The sequence below is a fragment of the Eretmochelys imbricata genome, chromosome 6 (assembly GCF_965152235.1).
Source record: "Eretmochelys imbricata isolate rEreImb1 chromosome 6, rEreImb1.hap1, whole genome shotgun sequence".
NCBI lineage: Eukaryota > Metazoa > Chordata > Testudines > Cheloniidae > Eretmochelys > Eretmochelys imbricata.
Window position 1 is genome coordinate 23,524,492 of NC_135577.1, and position 17,696 is coordinate 23,542,187.

Below are 17,696 nucleotides of genomic sequence, written 5' to 3' on the forward strand. Positions count from 1 at the left end.
ATTTCACCATAATTATATTGACCAACAAGTTGTTACTTTTCAAATACCTCACAAGGCATATTTTGTACAAAGGTTATTACAGTAGTGTGTGAATACAGGGGTGCATGCGATCACATATATGTGGCCCCATCATAGCAGTAGCTGAGTGCCTCTCAGACGTGATTTTAATCTCACAGCACCCCTGTGAGCTTGGGAAGTATTGTTACCCCTATTTTGCAGAAGGTGAATTAAGCTACCAAATGACTTGTGCAAGGTCACACAGGTAGTCTGTGGAAGAGCTGAGAATTGAACCCAGATCTTCTGCTTCTCAGTCCCCTCCCTTAACCACAAAGCTAGTTTTTCCTCTGTCCTACCCTACTCTCCCATCCTCCTGTTTCGGTAGTGATGGGGATTGTTGCAGAGGTACTTCACTCTTTCCCACAGACTTCTTTTTGGGCTGTTTTAGGTGAAGTGGTCATGGGTTTCCCTCCTTGGAGAATGGAATTTGCTCTATGCAGCAAGGAGATGGGAAGTAGGGGAGATTTAATGATTAAAGTCCGAGTTTCCTCAGGACCCCTGTGAGGATAAACTTGGATGGCATGGGCAGAGGCACAGAGAGCCTGCTTCTAAAATGAATGGGGAAATTCCCTTTTGGATTATCATTCCCTTCATTATCCTCATTCTGGGATATTGAGAGATGCCAGGTACACTGGGCTGCACCAAGTGGATGTGTGCATCAGAGGCACCTAGCTATGTTTGGTATGAGCAAAGTGGTTTAAAAAGAAACAACCAGAACTAAATGATGATGCAAACAGTGTGTGTTGAGATGGTCATGCAGAGGCTGTTATCATACTTAAGTCCTCTGTATCTTAAAAAAAAAATCAAACATTAATTAATCCCTATCATCCCTTTGTGAGGTGGGTCAGTCTTGTTATGAACAGGGTATGCTACCGATCTGTGTCTTAAGAAGACACTGGGGCCACCTCATAGAAGTCAGATAATTCAATTTTTCATCCTCTCCTGGGCTTATCTGCAGCAATCAGGGGTCAGGTAGGGAAGGGTTAAGGTTCTGTAACGTTGAGGCAGCTGAGCTCATCAGCTAAATGGGTCTTCCTGCCTTACGTACCTAGGTGGAGGTGGAGAGGGAAGCTACAGGAGAAGTAAGTGGTGAATCAGAAGCTCAGAGCTGGAAGGATGGATTGTTTTGGACTGTGTTTGTATCCTAGATGAGAAGGACTTTGTATGGGGGATGGGAGTTTGTATCTGGAAGGAAAGGGAAGGACAGCTGCTGTAGGCCTGGAAGAGCGCCCCCCTTGTGAAATATCTTTGTTTTTATAGAAAAGGAAACTGGGGTACAAAAAAATTATGACTTATGCAAGGCTGTAGAAGCATGTGGGCTAAGAGCCAGAGTTGGAATGTTCTTAGAACCTAGTGCAGTGCTTTCTCTCTAATACTAGCAGCTGGGGTGTGCTGTATATTTATATATTGGGGAAGATGATGAATGAAAGTCTTAGCAATTTATAAATGAACTGAATCAGGTTTGTTTGCAGGAATGAACTTAGAAAGGCAACTTTGCTGTTAAATAAATTGATTGCTCTGTGTGTGTGTGTGTGTGTGTGTGTGTAACACCTCTTCAACCTGCCCCAATATAAATTGTTAAGACAGACAAAGGATGGCAGAAATGAGGTGTTAATATTATAGATGGGGAGCTGAGGCAGATGGAAATCAAAAACATCTTGCCAGGGTCACACAGGGAGTATGTGGGAGAGCCGGGAATTGAGTCTAGCTCTCCTGCATTCTAGTCTAATACTTTAGCTACAAGCACATCCTTCCTCTCTGAGAAAGTTGCGTTGTATGAAAGATTTTTCTACTAGTTGCTGAAGTGTTAGAGCAGCTTGGGCCAGTTGTGGGGAGGTGAGCCCCACACGCAGAGCGTGAAGCCAACCCAATAGATTACATGATATGGAAAAACAGATAGGTAGGGAGAGAAGCAAATGTAATGAAATAGCATTAAACCGAGTGAGGATACTGATTTGAAAAAAAGGAAAAAGAGAAGTCCCCACACTGAGTAAACATAATAGATAAGTCAGACCAGTCTTCAGGCAAGTGAATTTTAATAGCATCTCCTGCAAAAGCAAATACATGCATGGGACTGTTATGATTTTTTTGGTCTAAAATCTGATTGATAGTCGTAAGTGGATTAATTAATACATTTGCTGTAATCTATAGCACTCTCTCTGTGTATGCCATATGCAGCACATTCTATGTGTGTGCCTGTGAATCTGGATGTGTAATGTATGCCTACCCAATCCTTGCAGGACCAATTGCACGTCAGACCAAATCTAAATTCAGTTGCTCTTTGCTGAGAACTGTAAATCTGAGGAGCCACTAGCAGCTAGGATGATTAAAACCCGCGCCAAGCTTTGATGTACACAGGACTGATTGAGAATAGAACTACCCAGGGGAATGGGCCTGGTTAAATCTAAGATAAATTCTGTAGCCCCTCCACCTGTGCAGTGATTGGTTAAAAGCAGCTTATGTTGGATTTGCTGAGAAGAAACCAAGGGGAGGTTTTTATTTTAAACAAGGTAGTGGTGGTGCGGAGTAATGTTGTCTGAGGGTAATTTTGATTGGCTGGGGGAGGGCAGGAGCCAGAGAGAATGCTGAGCAGGCATTCATGAGATACAGTAAGAACGCTCATTCTCTCTGTCGCTCGCTTCAGATGCAGGGATGGACCACAGAGCTGTGACTGTATACTAGCAGAGAGCATGATTGGACTGGAGTCTCAGAGGAGTGTCAGCAGCACTGTGAATGAAGCTTCGTGGCTCACTTACCATAGGTTCTGTCTGTGTGAGGAGAAACAGGGATCTTTAAAGTGAGCTGAGCATCTCAGGGCAGAGCAATGTGGCAAAGAGGAATGGGGCATGGGAGCTGCTTGCCTTTTGGATAATTTCTGTTCTTGCCCACAAGTCTGTGCACCATCCCTCTTGCGTGTGTTTAGCATGTGGAGCCAGGGTTTTATATGGCATTTGCGACAAAAGCGAGATCATACATCCTTTTTTTAAAATTAATTGCTTTGGGTACAGTATATCTCTGTCTCTTCTTTTGCTTTTTGGTAGTAGGGCGGGCTGGGGGGGGAAAGCGTGAAACCAAAGGGAATGTTTACTTGTTCAGAAGTCTCTCTCACACGGAAGCACGCTGTTCCCTAACTCCTGGCTGAGCAGACTCCAGTTTGCCAATCTCTGCTTTTCAGCACACTTAACTCCTTGACAGAATGGCAGACAAAAGAACAGCTGGTGCAAAGCAATAGGGGGATAAGGAGACAGGAAAAAAATAAATAAACATATTGCCCCCCATCGCCAACTTCCAACAACATCACATCAGTAGTAACCGTGGAACAATCGGAAGTCACCATGCGCAGGTCTAGCACCGATGAATCGACCTATCACAGGAGTCCTTCTTTGGACAGCAAGGATTACAGTTTTCCAAATGGCGCCTTCCGTCGCTACAGCAGCATGTATGGCGGCCAGTTTGGGGCCGCCAGCAACTCGTTTTTCGGATTCCACACCAACCCGGGCCCTAAAGCCACCAAGGCTAAGTACACATCCCCCAAGGGGAACAAGTACGTTGTCTTTTACCTGGATCTCTCGTTTATTTTTCTCCTAGAGCTGAAGAGGTGTAGCATGGCTCATAACTGCCTGCAGTGCATCAAGTACCTAATGTTTGTCTTCAACCTTCTCTTCTGGGTGAGTACGCACCTGAGACCGAGAGCTGTTTGTCTTTGCGCCCCCTTTTTTAGTAAGAGGTGGGGGGAAAACATTGGGTTTTGAAAGTTTTTTGCTTTATTGTTTCCTCCAATTTGTGAGCACTGAAAGTTGGATGTAAGCAAGGTCTAGGCCAATCTTTCTTTGGGTGTGCTAGATCAGGATCATAGGTACCCTCCCGTTTCCCTGTGCTCTACACAGGTAGGTTGCAATCCCAATCTAGGGCAAAATATACCGAACAGAAGGTCACTTGTATGTATGTCTTTGATGACCTGAGTACAGTGGTTAACTTTAAGTTCCTGAATAGAGTCATTGAAGTCAGAGGGATTATTCACATCGCTAAAGTTAAGCATATGCTTAAATGTTCTTTTAGATCAGCACCTTGCAGCATTAAGCCCTGTATCAGGAGCCTACAGGTGATTTTTCTTCCCCAGCAGTTGTGAGTCCTTGTGTGACTGTCTCTGAGCTGTGGGTATACTGCAATACCTGCCTCACCTAGTTTGGGTTATCTGAGGTTGCTATTCTGTGGCCTGGATTTACCCAATACTCATGCGTCACCAGAACACACATTATGACATGTACGTGCATGCATTTCTACGTCATCATTTTAATAGATAAAGCAGCTGGTAAAAGCCAGCTAGTGGGTGTTTCTCTGCCAGGCGCAGGACAGTGAGGGGTTTGGAGGCTAATTGAGGGAGCACGGTCAGGGATGTGGATCATGAATGCTGTTACCCATGTGAAAATGAAGTGACTTGATTGGCAAGGCAGAAGAGAAAGGGAGTTCCTTCTGTTTCAAAGTAGCCCCATCCAGATCTCTGCATGGGAAGATGTTTTGTTGGAGTGCTTATCTTCAGTAACTCAATCAGAATTTTCCCAGGGTGGAACATCAGCAGGGAATGGAAGGATGAGGTGGTGTAAAACGATGGCAGCACCATGTTGGCATTTGGGGGTGGTTGAGGGGGGCTGTGGTTGGAAATGATGCTTTGCTTACTACAGACTCTCCATTCTCTCATGTGTTGCCAGAGATGTAACGAAGGGTGTGTGTGTGTGTGTATGTATGTGACAGAGTTATTCTCTCTATCAAGCACTACTGTACAATTGTCTGTTTCATGCATGGTGCAGTGCCTTGTGCATCAGAAATCACTGAGTGTAGGTAACCTGCTCCGGCACTAGTCCAACATTCTGATACCAAGAATTCAGGACATGATAAACTAATGCGAGTCTACCGAGTTGGCCTCGTATTAAGAGGCGCTATGAAATACACAGAGGGTTCCCTTTTAAAGCCTCAGCTAAGCTGATAGAAAGCGTCTGAGTAGGACTGTGGTCTGTTTTCCAACTCACATTCTCACACACACTGCTGGGGGCAGAAATATCTCCTCATGTCTATCCCGGCTTACCCCCAAAGCTTCCTGAAAAGATGGGAATGCTGGCTCTCTTGCCCTTTTAAGCCTTTTGCTTCTTCTAAGGCTAGCGTCTGTCTCCGACTGAGATTATAGCGCAATCAGCCAGCGGAAGCCTGTGCTGGAGAAATCCCACAGAATGTTGGCATGAACAGCCCTTTGTGAAACTAGCCATGGCAGCCCCTCAAGGGATATTCTCTGTGTGCTGCTTCCTTTTATTCCATTCATCCTGCACTGATGCATGTACGAATATTTTACAAGGTATTTCTGCATGTAATGTGCATGCATTTACAATGGGCTGATGGCAGACTGTTTCTTTGGAGTGTTTCACAAAGGCAATGCCTTAGCAATCGTTCAGAGAGACAGATAAAGAGGGTTTGCTTTTCTCCCCTGAAGACATCAAAGCTTTCCCAAGCATTGGCTGGTGGTGATGGGGGGCTGTTTGAAAAGAGAATACCATTGAGCCAGGAAGGCTCTGAACTAACTCAGCCATGCAAGCAGAGGGAGGAAGTGGTGTCGAGTGCTGCAGTGCATTTTGTTTCCCTTTGACATGCTTCCCGCACAGGAGGGATGATTGACGATGACAGTGTCCAAATGAGGTTTGCATGGAATGGAGCTGTAACTGTTGCAGATCTCCGGCTTCTCATGCTGAAGAGAGTAAATAAATATAAGCTATTAACAAGCATATAGGTTTAAGTGGGTTATCGCTAAAGAAAAGCAAAAAGGGTCTATTTCCAACACTTGGAAATTTTGCAATTATTGTGGATTGATGGTTTGGGTGTTGTTTTTAAAGCTGTTGCCAGCCGTATGGCTACTGCATTTGCTGAGAAGCCAAAGGAAAAGAGTTTTCAGAGTGTCTGTGCAAGCAGGATTCAATTTTGTATGAGTACCTGCCAAAGCTTTTGCTATCCCATTATCCTGTTTCTCTTCCCTCAACTTTTCTAGATGGTTATCTAGTGGCAGGCAATAGAAAGCCAGAAAAGAAATAGTATTTTGATATCCTTTGCCTTTTAAATAGAAATGGCAGGGTTCTTTCCAAGAATAAAGAGAAGACATTGCATTAAATGACAGAAACCTCATGTCTCTAGTAGACTGTTCTCATTTTATGTTCTGGTATGAGCAAATGCTTAGATTCTCTTTTTCTAAGGTGTAATGCTACTCTCTTGTACCTTCCCTCTGTTCCTATTGATAGGCTCCATGCCCGCCGTACCTCTCCATTCACCTGTGGTGATCTCCCACCTAAAATGAGGGAAAGGGGAGAATGGTACACCAGTGTGTAGCTCCAGTGGGTTCAGGATTTCCTATCTCAGAGCCATTCTTGGTTCTAACTGTGGTGCATATATAGAAGAGGAAATCCCAAAGGCCTGGATTTTAAACATTTGTGGCATGCTTTGTTGGATTAAGTGTTGTACTCGCATTGTGACAGTACAAGTTGTTGCACAGCTTGTGAAATTAGAGTGAAAATCTCCCCTCTCCCATTGCTGGGTAAAATACTGGGAATTTTTGCAGGTGTCAGTGACTGAAGGGCCTGACCAATGCTGGGAACGTGAACCACTCTGCTGGTAGTTTAAATGCTATTAAACTGTGCCAGAAGTTATTTACATAGGGCTAGATTCTAATAGTCTGAGTCAATAGTTCCTTCTGTTTGAAATCAGCCCTTACTCATAAAGTAGGGTACTACTAAGCTGAACTTCACGTATGAGAATCTGGTTTATAATTTATTAGAAGGCATCACTGTAAAGGAATTGCCATAGTGTTATCAATTCCCTGAGAGTTGCTACAGTAATTTATTGTATCACTTCATTGGCTTGTAAATGCTCCCAACTTTGGGCAAGTGTTACATAGCATGTGTCTACATATATTTTTGCTATAGAGACCTGCTTTTTCCCCTGAATCTCCATAACTCTGAAGTCTACGGATCTCCTTCTGCCACTGATCACTAGGCAGAACATTCTCCTTGTGAAATACCCAGGGAAGACCAAATTCTTTCCCTTCTGCCCTTCTCACTCACTAAGTTTCCACATGAGTCAGTGAAATGAACAACTTGCTTTTGTGCTTATAACCCCAGACACTGTTGTGCCTGTTCCTTTTGCTAGGGGCTCTCTCTTGTTTTCCAAGGTTGGATATGTTCTTAGGGCAGTATGAACGCTGCTAAAAGATGAATATGGATGCTGGTTTACCCTCTGTAGCTCCCATGTTCCCACCTTCTTTTCCCAAAACTCATTTAAGATGTATGGTTCTGTGTGTTTCCCTTTTCTGTTTGTGTTTCCAGCGTCTCTTGCTTTTCATATAGAGTCCTTTGCTGGAGCAGGGACAGGATTGGTAGCACCTCTGCCATCAGTAAAATTAAGAGTTTTCTTTGAAGCAACAGATAATGCACTAGCCAATATAAAACATCAATAAAGAAAAGAATCTGCAAAACCAATGATTTGGAAGAAGTCTCACATAGAGAACAAACAGTGGCAAAAACCAAAGGAAGAAGGTCAGAGGCAGAGAAGTTTACTCGTTATCCTGGATGATCTCTATGGAAATGTCCCCATGTTTTTAGGTCATTTCTAATATTAGTTCCACGGCTTGAAATCCCTATCTTGTGAACATTTTCTCTTGGACCGGTGAGAACACTGGGAGGGGTGGGGAAGTACTGTAATTTGTGTTACTGGTAGACTGGCACAGTGCTACCTACTGGACACATCTGAGCTGTGATGAATAACTGGGAAGCCTCAGAGCAAGAAACTCGGTTTGCTTTCCTAGTGCTGAACAAATCCTCCTTTCGTTTCAGTTTCTAACCCATATAAAGTTTTTTTTTTGACTGATACGGTTCTGAAAAGTTTGGCACTGCTTCACCGTGGCTTCTGAATCAGAAAAACGCAGTTCTTTTAAACACTGAACTGCAACAACCCGAAATATGGTTTATCTGATTGGCGTACAGCACTGTTAGACACTGTGTGACAGCTGCGGGGGTCACTGCTTTTAAAAAAAGAGGTAATTGTTTAAAACTTCCAGCATTGCACCACCCATCTCTCTTTGCTGGGTTGCCACATTAGCCGTTCACCTCCGAATAGATTAATTCCAATTCTAACGTAAGTCATAAGTTTAAAAAAAAAAAAAAGACACTTGGCATCACCTCCTAGTGCTTAGAGGACACTGGCCCATGTCAGAAGTCAGCATAGTTTAGGGCTAGATTGCAAGGCTGGCTGCACCCCTATGTGGGGTTCTAAGACCCTCCCCTTATGTCTCTGTACAGGATGTCTGGAGCTTTTACCGGGGTTTGCCTAGGTAAAAGCACAGCACAAGCTTGCCCCCGAACACATGCATGCGCACACACACACAAGAGCAGATGAAGAGATGGGGATTGGGTGGAGCCTTTGTTCTGTCCTCTTCATGCACTAGCCAGCATAGCCGAGCTGGTATGTCAGCACCCCCTAGGAGCAACCAGGGAGGAAGAGGAGATGGGAATTCAGCAGCAGTTCCCGCCTTGTATAACTCCTTAGGAGGCACAGTGATGCACCACCCTTTATTAAAAGGTGTGTTCTACAGCAGTGCTTCTCAACCTATTTACCATTGTGGGCCACAGGTTGGGAACCACTGCGCCAGACACACATTGGCTTGCCCAGCCCTGCACTGCCAGTCTGCCCCTTCCCCTCAGGGGCAGACTCGCACCACATGCCCCCCCCCCAAAGCCCCCCAACTCCCTATACCAAGCGTTTCCCTGCCCAGGGACCCACCCACACACACAGACCCCTATGCCCAGTGCCCCCTACCCAGAGACCCCTCCACAGAGCAGGGCCAGGAGCTGGGACCCCACAACGTGGAGCCAAGAGTGGAACCCCAAGTAAAACCGGGGGGGGGGGGGGTGCTGCAGCATCCACCCTACATGCTAGTTCCCAGGCCTATGCTGCCCTGCACCACCCACAAACCCTCCACTGCCCAGACCCGCGCCCCCCCCCCCCATTGCCTGCCCCTCAGCCGGCCCTGCCCCCTGCCAGACCGGAGTGGCAAATTTTGAACTTTTTTAGCACAGTTGGACCACAGCAGTGCACTAATTTGGGCTGTGGGTTGAGAACCACTGTTCTAGACACACAAGTCTAGTCCTTGGCATGTTATGTCTGGAAGAGGAAAATATTCCAAATGTACAGGCAATCCTGTATGGCCCCAACAGTTGCAAACGAGATGGAAACAAATGTAGTATTGTGTGGCTGCTGTGTAAACATTTCAATCTATGCACATTGACCTCTCCTGAGCATGATCACTGACACATTTCTTAGATTCTGAGCGAGCACCTCACCAGAAACCTGCCGACAAAATTAAATTGGAAGGTGCGCTTTTGGCTGAACCCAGTTTGCTGCCCTAGTTGTGAATGCTGAGAAAAGGTGATATTGCTGAACCAGGCTCCCCACCCCTCTGTATATGTCATTCCCTAGAATGGGACTGAGAATAACTAAAATGTCCAGGAATCTCATTGAGTGTTAAAGGCTGAGGATCAGCAACATTTCCCAGTTGTCCTAGGCAGCCAACCTTAAATCACTGATTACCTGGCAAAAAGTTCCCCCTTCTTCCACTAATATCAGCTCAGGCCTTGTGTCTTTATCCCCTCACAGAATTTCTTGTAGCACTAAAATAGAAGGAGGAATGCTGCTGTTGCAGCTCTTATGTCATAAGGGAGTGTTATGTGATTAATACCTACTTCTAAGGGGAGGGAGTCGATAGAGAAATTGGTAGAAAACTAAGGGTTGGATTGTGGAGCTGTTACGCAGGCTGGTGTGAGCCCTTATGTGAATAGGCTCATTGATTTGAACAGGATAACGTGTGTAAGTGCGCATCCAGATGAATTAAGGGGTGCAGCTACTGCCATGAACCTGAGATCCTGCAATCGGGGGAGTTGTTCCCTTTTCTGGTAAAGGGATATGGACACTTATTTACCACTTGTGGTCTTGCCCTAAAATTGAACCTTTGGGGCAGAATTTAACTGGAAAGAAAATTAGGCTTCTTAACAGTAGAGAAGGATTTGTCTTTATATCCAATTGCCTGTTTGTTAGGTACCTTCTTCCCTTACTCATGATGAGTAGTGCCTTACTCCACGAGTAGTCCCATTGCTTTACATGGGACTGCTTGCATAATGAAGTACTCTTTAACATGAGTATGAGCAAGGGCCAAATCTGGCTGTACGGGTAGGGTTGCCAGATTTAGTTGGACATATTCCTGGAAGTTTCGTCACATGACATAATCTTTAATTAAAGATTAATCTTTAATTCCTGGAGACTCCAGGACAATCCTGGAGGGCTGGCAACCCTATCTACTAGAATTGCTATCGGGTAGATCCACCACATCTCATTTTGCCTGATTAAAAAAAAAATAGTGAAAAGAATTGGGAAATCCTGGTGACTGATGGAATGGACTGTAGAATATGGCATGGTTTGGTTATGGAGAAGTTGGTATGCCTAAAATGATCGGTATAATGGTTACGGCATATTTTCTGTGCAGGCCAATGAAAGATATAAAATTCAACACATCTGGGCCCCATAATTGTATAGAAAGGGAGTCAAAAATCAGGATGAGATCGTTTCCAGTCCCTTCTCTCTGCTGTACTAAATTGGGAAATTTTGGTGGTAGGCCTGTGCTTGCAACTCATGTATAATTTACAATCCATGGAATTGTAATTCATCCGAGGGGAACATTATGTCATCTGCCATCACATAGTTCACTCTGTTTATGTTATACCCCTTTCCTCCAACCTGGGCCTGCGTTTTTGCTTAGTCCCTGCCTAGAAGAGTTAACAGTCTTTCTGCCACTCTGTGTTTGTGCAGTGCCTGGCACAATGGGGCCCCATTTTGGGGTGATCCTTAGAAATCATTGTGCTAAACATGATTCTTAATAAGAACAGTACTGCTATTTGATTGCTTCGTTTTTATTAAATACATAATTTTTGGATCACATGGCATATTTGTATAAGAAACATTCTGGATGGTGCTGAAATTATAAAATGAGCACTGTTTGGTCTATAAAAAAAAAAGAAAATATGGAACTATATGATATGGCTTTTAACCGAAGAATACCCGTGAGGATTGCAATCAATAGATTATATTTGTTAACATTGTCCAACAATTGTTTCTGCTGAAAATGTCAAACTGTTACAAGATGCCATAGAAGTAAACATAATTAAATTGTGAGCTGTAATTGGACTGTGAGACTGTGATGCATCTTGAAATCTCTTCTAACTAAAAAACCAAAAACTTCTTTGAAACACACCTGGGGAAAAAAATCATATTGTTTGACAAAATTTAGAACAATTGTCTGAGATTGGCCTTAGACTCTGTGCAATTGAAATAGCAATTGTAGGGAAATAAGGGGTTTATATGTTAGGACTGAAGACCTGTGATCTAAATCTTGCCACTTCTTCCACTCCGCATGTCAGAAATATGATCTTTTCTTTCTATCCACAGTCACAAAACTCTCATCCAAGCCCTGAACATCTCTCACCTTGTCCTTTCTCAAATCTATTCAAAATATTGCTGCTAAGATCATCATCCTAACTCACTGCTGTATGTCACCCCTCTCTTTGCGTCCCCCTTCTCCCTCACCTCAACCATAAACTTCTTGTCCTTACCTTCAAGTCCCTTCCCAATTCAGGCCCACCCTATCCTCCTATCTGATTTATTAATTTTTTGTAATGTCAACCCCCATTTTTACTCTCAATTATGCCAGCTTTGATCACACTCTTATGCTACAAGCCTCTTCATGCTTTATCCAATACCATCCCATACATGTTGGGGGAAAAACTCGCCATCAAGAGCTGTACCACTCCCCCACTGCCACCTCACACACAACCCATATCCTCCAGATCCCGCCTTAAGACTCACCTCTGCTGTGTTGTCTCCCCATGCTGCTATCTGATTACAGCTAGGCAGATGGAGGGTAGTGGTTACAACTACTGATTTGCTTGTTACACCTATTAATTGTGCATACCGAAAATCTACGTTAGCTCGTATAACTGCACCCCCTCCCTTCCAGGTTTGCTTGTTTGTTTCACCTTCTTGTTACATCGTGTCTTGTCAATTGTAATTTCTTTGGAGTAGGGACTTCCTTTTCTATGTCTGTCTTGCACCCACCAGAGTCCACCCCTGACGTCACTGAGGCCTATAGGCATTACAGTAATGCCTATCATTGTTTGCAGTGAGCTTGCACGATGTTGAACTTCACTTGCAGTTTGTCCTATGCTTTCATTAGTACCACATTCATACATCAAACTTATAAGTGCCTGATACAACTCCTATTGAAACTAAGGGGAATCTTTTTTCTCTGACATTAATGGAACTTGGTTTGGGGCTTAGAAAGCAAGGAAAAAAAATGAGGAAAAAAATCATTTAGATGAATGTTCTTACTTGGTATTTTTGTTTTTGTTTTGTTTTTTCCCTGTAAAAATTCACCGTTCTTCTTTACAAGACTTTTCTGTGTCGTACACTCTTAGGGATATTAGTTATCAAACACAAACGACACAATTTTCAAAAGCACCTAAATGGCGAAGCCTCTCTTGAAAATGGGACTTAAGGTGCTTTGGAAAATATCTATCCAAAATGTTTATAATGCTTAGTACTTAACAGCAAAGTGTTTTTCAAACACTAGCATTCATGTGAGGTAGGCAGTTAAGTATTTATGATTAATGTGGGCAATTTTTTTTTCAATTTCTGCAAAAAATTTCATGAAAAATATGACACCTTTCTGAGTCAGTGTGAGAGGTGGGATTAGAACCTGGTGGATCCTGGCTCCCAGTCCTTGTGCTCATCCTGTTATATCTGTTAACATGAATTTCTTTAATGGAAGAATAAACTCTTGAGAACATGAACTAGTTAGGTTTTATTTTTAAGCAAATTGTAAACTAAAATTCCTATGGAGTTCATGTGTTCTTTATGAGGATACAGCCAGATCTTTTGTTGATATGATGTTGGTTAGGGGTCTGATTCTTTACAACATTTTTAAACCAACAAAAATCCCTAGTGGAGATTCAGTTATACCAGCAAAGAAGTCCTTTTGTTGGTATAGCTTATTTAGTTTTGGAACCTGGTATGAGCATTACTGGGGGGAGGAGAGAGGGGGGAATCTCTTGCCTGTATAAGCTGTGTCTCCATGCCATGGGCGGGGGCGGGGGGGGGCAGTACAGTTATACTGGCAAAACCTTTCTTTTTGTAGACAAGGCCTAAGAAAAACAATGCTGTCTTTTTTCAGAGTAGCAGCTGTGTTAATCTGCATTCGCAAGAAGAAAAGGAGTACTTGTGGCACCTTAGAGACTAACAGATTTATTTGAGCATAAGCTTTTGTGAGCTACAGCTCACTTCAAGTGAGCTGTAGCTCACAAAAGCTTATGCTCAAATAAATTTGTTAGTCTCTAAGGTGCCACAAATGCTGTCTTTGTTCATTTCAGACAGTTCTGAAACTGAAGAGACAGAATTTGATTGATACTGGGGGAGGATTAATTTATGGGAATTTAGAAAAGTCTGGTCTAGTCTTCTCCAAAGATGACTTTGAACCCTTTGAGGTCTTTGTATATCTGAAATTTGGGACTCTGACTCCAAGAGTTGTCTGGACTAAGAGGTTTCACCGCTTTGGATATTAGCTACATGAAAATGAAATGGAGAAGGCTTTTTGGTGTGTGTGTGTGTGTGTGTGTGTGTGTGTGTTTAAATGATGAGACAGCAGTAGATGGCACTACAAACTTAGCCTTCTGCACAGACAGGTTTCCAAGTTGCTGGCTGAGAAGCTGGGAGTTTAATCTCCAAGGAAAGATACCAGCTGATGGCTGAGGCAGAATGAGATAATGGCTCCAGAAAGAGCTGCAAAGATTGTCTACTGGGAGTGCAGGGAGAGGCAAACACCAATTTTTTTTTTTTTCAAGCTCCTCAGCTTCAGGAGAATTTTTGGGGTGGACATTTGATCATTTTGTGAGAAAAAGACAATGTTTGAAAAAGGGCTTTGGGCAGATCTGCAACACAGAAACACCTTGCATTCTTGGCAAAACCGCCCAAAGCCCCAAACTATCCTAACTTTGTGTTTTACAAAGAGTAAAACAATTGAAAATTGACATGTAGTCTTCCATTGTTTCCTCACACTGGCCTTTCCTCCTTAGCAAACTCTCCAGTAACTCTTTTTTGCAGGGGCAAAAACTTCCCTCACTCCCCCAAAATAGCTCAGCTCCCATTTAATAAACTCTTAAGGCCAGACGGGACCCCACTATATGTTTATCTGGTCTGGATTCCTGCATAACATGGACCATAGAATTTCACTCAGTGATTCCTGCAGTGGAAGGAATTATTCTGCCCTGCTATGCAAGTAGGGTTGCCAACTTTCTAATGGCACAAAACCGAATACCCTAGCCCCGTCCCTTCCCCGAGGCCCCATCTCCCGCTCTCTACATTCCCCCTCCCTCGGTAGCTCTGTCTTCCCCACCCTCACTCACTTTCACTGGGCTGGGTCAGAGGCTTGGGGTCCGGGAGTGGGTGAGGTCTCTGGCAGGGGGTGCAGACTCTGGAGTGGGGCGAGGGATGAGGGGTATGGGCTGGGGCAAGGGGTTGGGGTTCAGGGTGTGGGAGGGGGCTCTGGGCCGGGGTTGAGGTACAGGAGGGGGTATGGGCTCTGGGCTGGGGGTGAGGGCTCTGGGCTGGGGCTGGGGGTGAGGACCTTGGGGTGCAGGAGTGGGCTCCAGGTTTGCGGGGGGCTCAGGGCTGGGGCAAGGGTGCAGGTGGGGGTACAGGCTCTGGGCTGGGGGTGCATCCAGGGATGAGGGCTTTGGGGTACAGGAGGGGGCTCTGGGTTGGGTGGGGTCTCGGGGCTGGGGTAGGGGTTGGGGCTAGGGGTTGGTGCACGGGCTTATCTGGGGCGGCTCCCAGTCAACGGCGCAGCGTGCCCAGAAGCGGCTAGCAGGTCTGACGCCAGTAGGCGGGGGGTGGGCAGGAGGTTCCGTAGTCTGCTCTCACCCACCGCAGGCACCGTCGCCTCTTTCCTCCCCCCCTCAAACTCCTGGCCGGTTCCAGGACGCAGCGCAGTGCCAGCAAGGACAGATAGGGACTAGCCTGCCTTAGCGCCGCTGACCGGCCCTTTAACGGGCCGGTCGGCAGGGCTCACTGGAGCCGCCAAGGTCCCTTTTCGACTGGTTGTTCTGGTTGAAAACCGGATGCCTGGTCACCCTATCTAAGTGATCACAGTCGAGTCCAATAACTTGCGGTCGAACTCATCTGTTTAATTACCAATTAGCAGCCCTTCAGAAGGCGATTGTGCATGTCATATAAAAGATATTCTTACAGCAGTGGGGGTAGGAGGCTAGATATTGTACCTCTGCACTGGATGAGGAATCAAGGAAGCAGACTAACGGCAATGCAGAAAGAACAGGGACACATGAAACTGCCAAGCTGTAAATGTGCAGAGCTAGTGAGATTAAACTAGCTGTAAAATATACTTCCCTTTCTGTGCCTCTTGAACACTGTTGTAGTACCCTCCTTTCTTCATTCTCTCCGGGCAAAGCTTCCACCAGGAAGAACAGAAAGAGAACTGTTTAATCTTAGCTGGGACTCTGGGGTCCTTTGCCTGACATTGCTGAGATCAGAGCACTTTGTTCTGAGCCTAGAGCTGAGTTTGCTTTTATCTCTCAAGAGGGTTAAATCATTTCGCTGAGGGGACAGAGGGCTTTTGGAAGAAAGTACAGTTCCTTTCTTACCCCAGAAAGCAGAGCAAACCTGAGAGCTGAGCTTGGTATCCAGGTTACTGAGAGTTGAAATGATCTGCCCTTCTCAGTAGGCATCAGTGCAACCACTGGGAAGAGCTATTGTGGATTGCAGGGAATAATTGAAGCCGTGGAGGCAACAGAGGAGGGACAGGCAATAAAACCAACATAAAACAAAAAGAATCAATCTAAACTCCATCAGAGGCCAGCTGCATTTCAGTAAACACCTATGGTACCTATGTTCTTGTAGCTTAATCCCACCTCTTATTGTGTTACCCCCTTGTGATGCCAGCCTCCACACCCTCTTGTCGACTTCTCCCACAAACATGCTAGTCCTTTGTAACATGTAAACCCTTAACACACGAACACTGCCCCTTAACTGATCCCGAAGGCCACTGAAAGCAAATGTGTATTTGTACCTAACAATTTGTGTGTGTATTTTTTACACACACACACACTTATCTCCTATTCCTCTCACTGTTTGCCTGCTTAGATGATGAGTTCTACACTGTTTCTGCCTGTGTAACTGTACAGTGCGTAGAACAATGGAGCCCTGTTCCAGAATGGGAGTTGGGGATGCTAATGAAAATACAAATGGAATATCGTTGTTTTGTTTGTCCTTGTCCATACAAATACAAAGAAGGGATCTCAGAGGGATGGTATGGATGCATGGCCTATTGTCATATATTTCAGCAACATTTGTCATCAATGGAAGAACCCAACAGCGAATGCAAATCCAGTCAGCATGCTGCTCTTTCTGACACATTTGGCCTCATTCATGAACATTTTCAAGAACCGCTGCAATGTAAAGGTTTAATCCAAAACCCACTGAAATCAGCGGAAGGACTGCCATTGACCTCAGTGGGCTTTGGATCAGGCCCTAGTGGAGATGTAGGAAAGAATATAAGTGTATGCGTTAGTGTGGGAATGTGTGTGAGTGGTATGGGAACACACAAAGGGATGTTTCTATGTGCAGAAAGGTAAAGGTAGGGTTTTATTGAATAAAGCATGGTATGTAAGAATGGGGGATAATGGGCAACCTTTGAAAGGTTTTCAAAGGCTTGGGTGCTTGTTCTGCCAGTTGGAACCTGATCAGCCCTGAGATCAACCTAGTTCCACTGAATGCATCCGATGAAGTGAGCTGTAGCTCACAAAAGCTTATGCTCAAATAAATTTGTTAGTCTCTAATGTGCCACAAGTCCTCCTTTTCTTTTTTCATAGAATCATAGAATATCAGGGTGGAAGGGACCTCAGGAGGTTATCTAGTCCAACCCCCTGCTCAAAGCAGGACCAATCCCTATTTTTTTGCCCCAGATCCCAAATGGCCCCCTCAAGGATTGAACTCACAACCCTGGGTTTAGCAGGCCAATGCTCAAACCACTGAGCTATCCCTCCCCCTTCCATAGCTCAGGATTGTGACAAATGGCATGCACTGAGCATGCCAATGTAGATGCAGCTAGGTTGACAGAAAAAATCTTCCGTCAATGTAGCTACTCCCTCTTGGAGAGATGGGTTTACCTACATCAATGGAAAAACCTCTTCAGTCCATGTCGGAAGTGCCTATACTACGATGGCATAGCTGCAGTTCTGCTGCTCTAGCATTTGTAACATGGACATAGCCTCAGTCTATCAAGTTTCTCTGGAAACCTTGCAAGGACAGACTTTCTTGTGATATTTTATTTCTTCTGGTTCTGTCCAGAACCAGGAAAAGCAAGAGCCTGAAAAAGTGAAAGAGATTTGAAAAACTGCCAGCCTTCAACAAAGAAATGGGGTTCAGCTCAGATGTAGTTTGTGTTTTGTGTATACTGTAGAATTGGGCTGGTTGTTTTATCCAAATGGTTCCAT

General features: G+C 44.6%; 1 protein-coding gene across 1 annotated transcript in view; it reads left to right on the plus strand.

Annotated features, from left to right (window-relative positions):
* The first annotated feature begins 3,392 nt into the window (after window positions 1–3,392).
* The window catches only part of TSPAN4 (tetraspanin 4), a 271,582-nt gene continuing 257,278 nt past the window's right edge, over window positions 3,393–17,696 (plus strand). Inside the window, exon 1 of the mRNA XM_077819880.1 lies at window positions 3,393–3,725. Coding sequence (XP_077676006.1) covers window positions 3,393–3,725 — 333 coding nt within the window. The remainder of the gene's footprint in view (window positions 3,726–17,696) is intronic.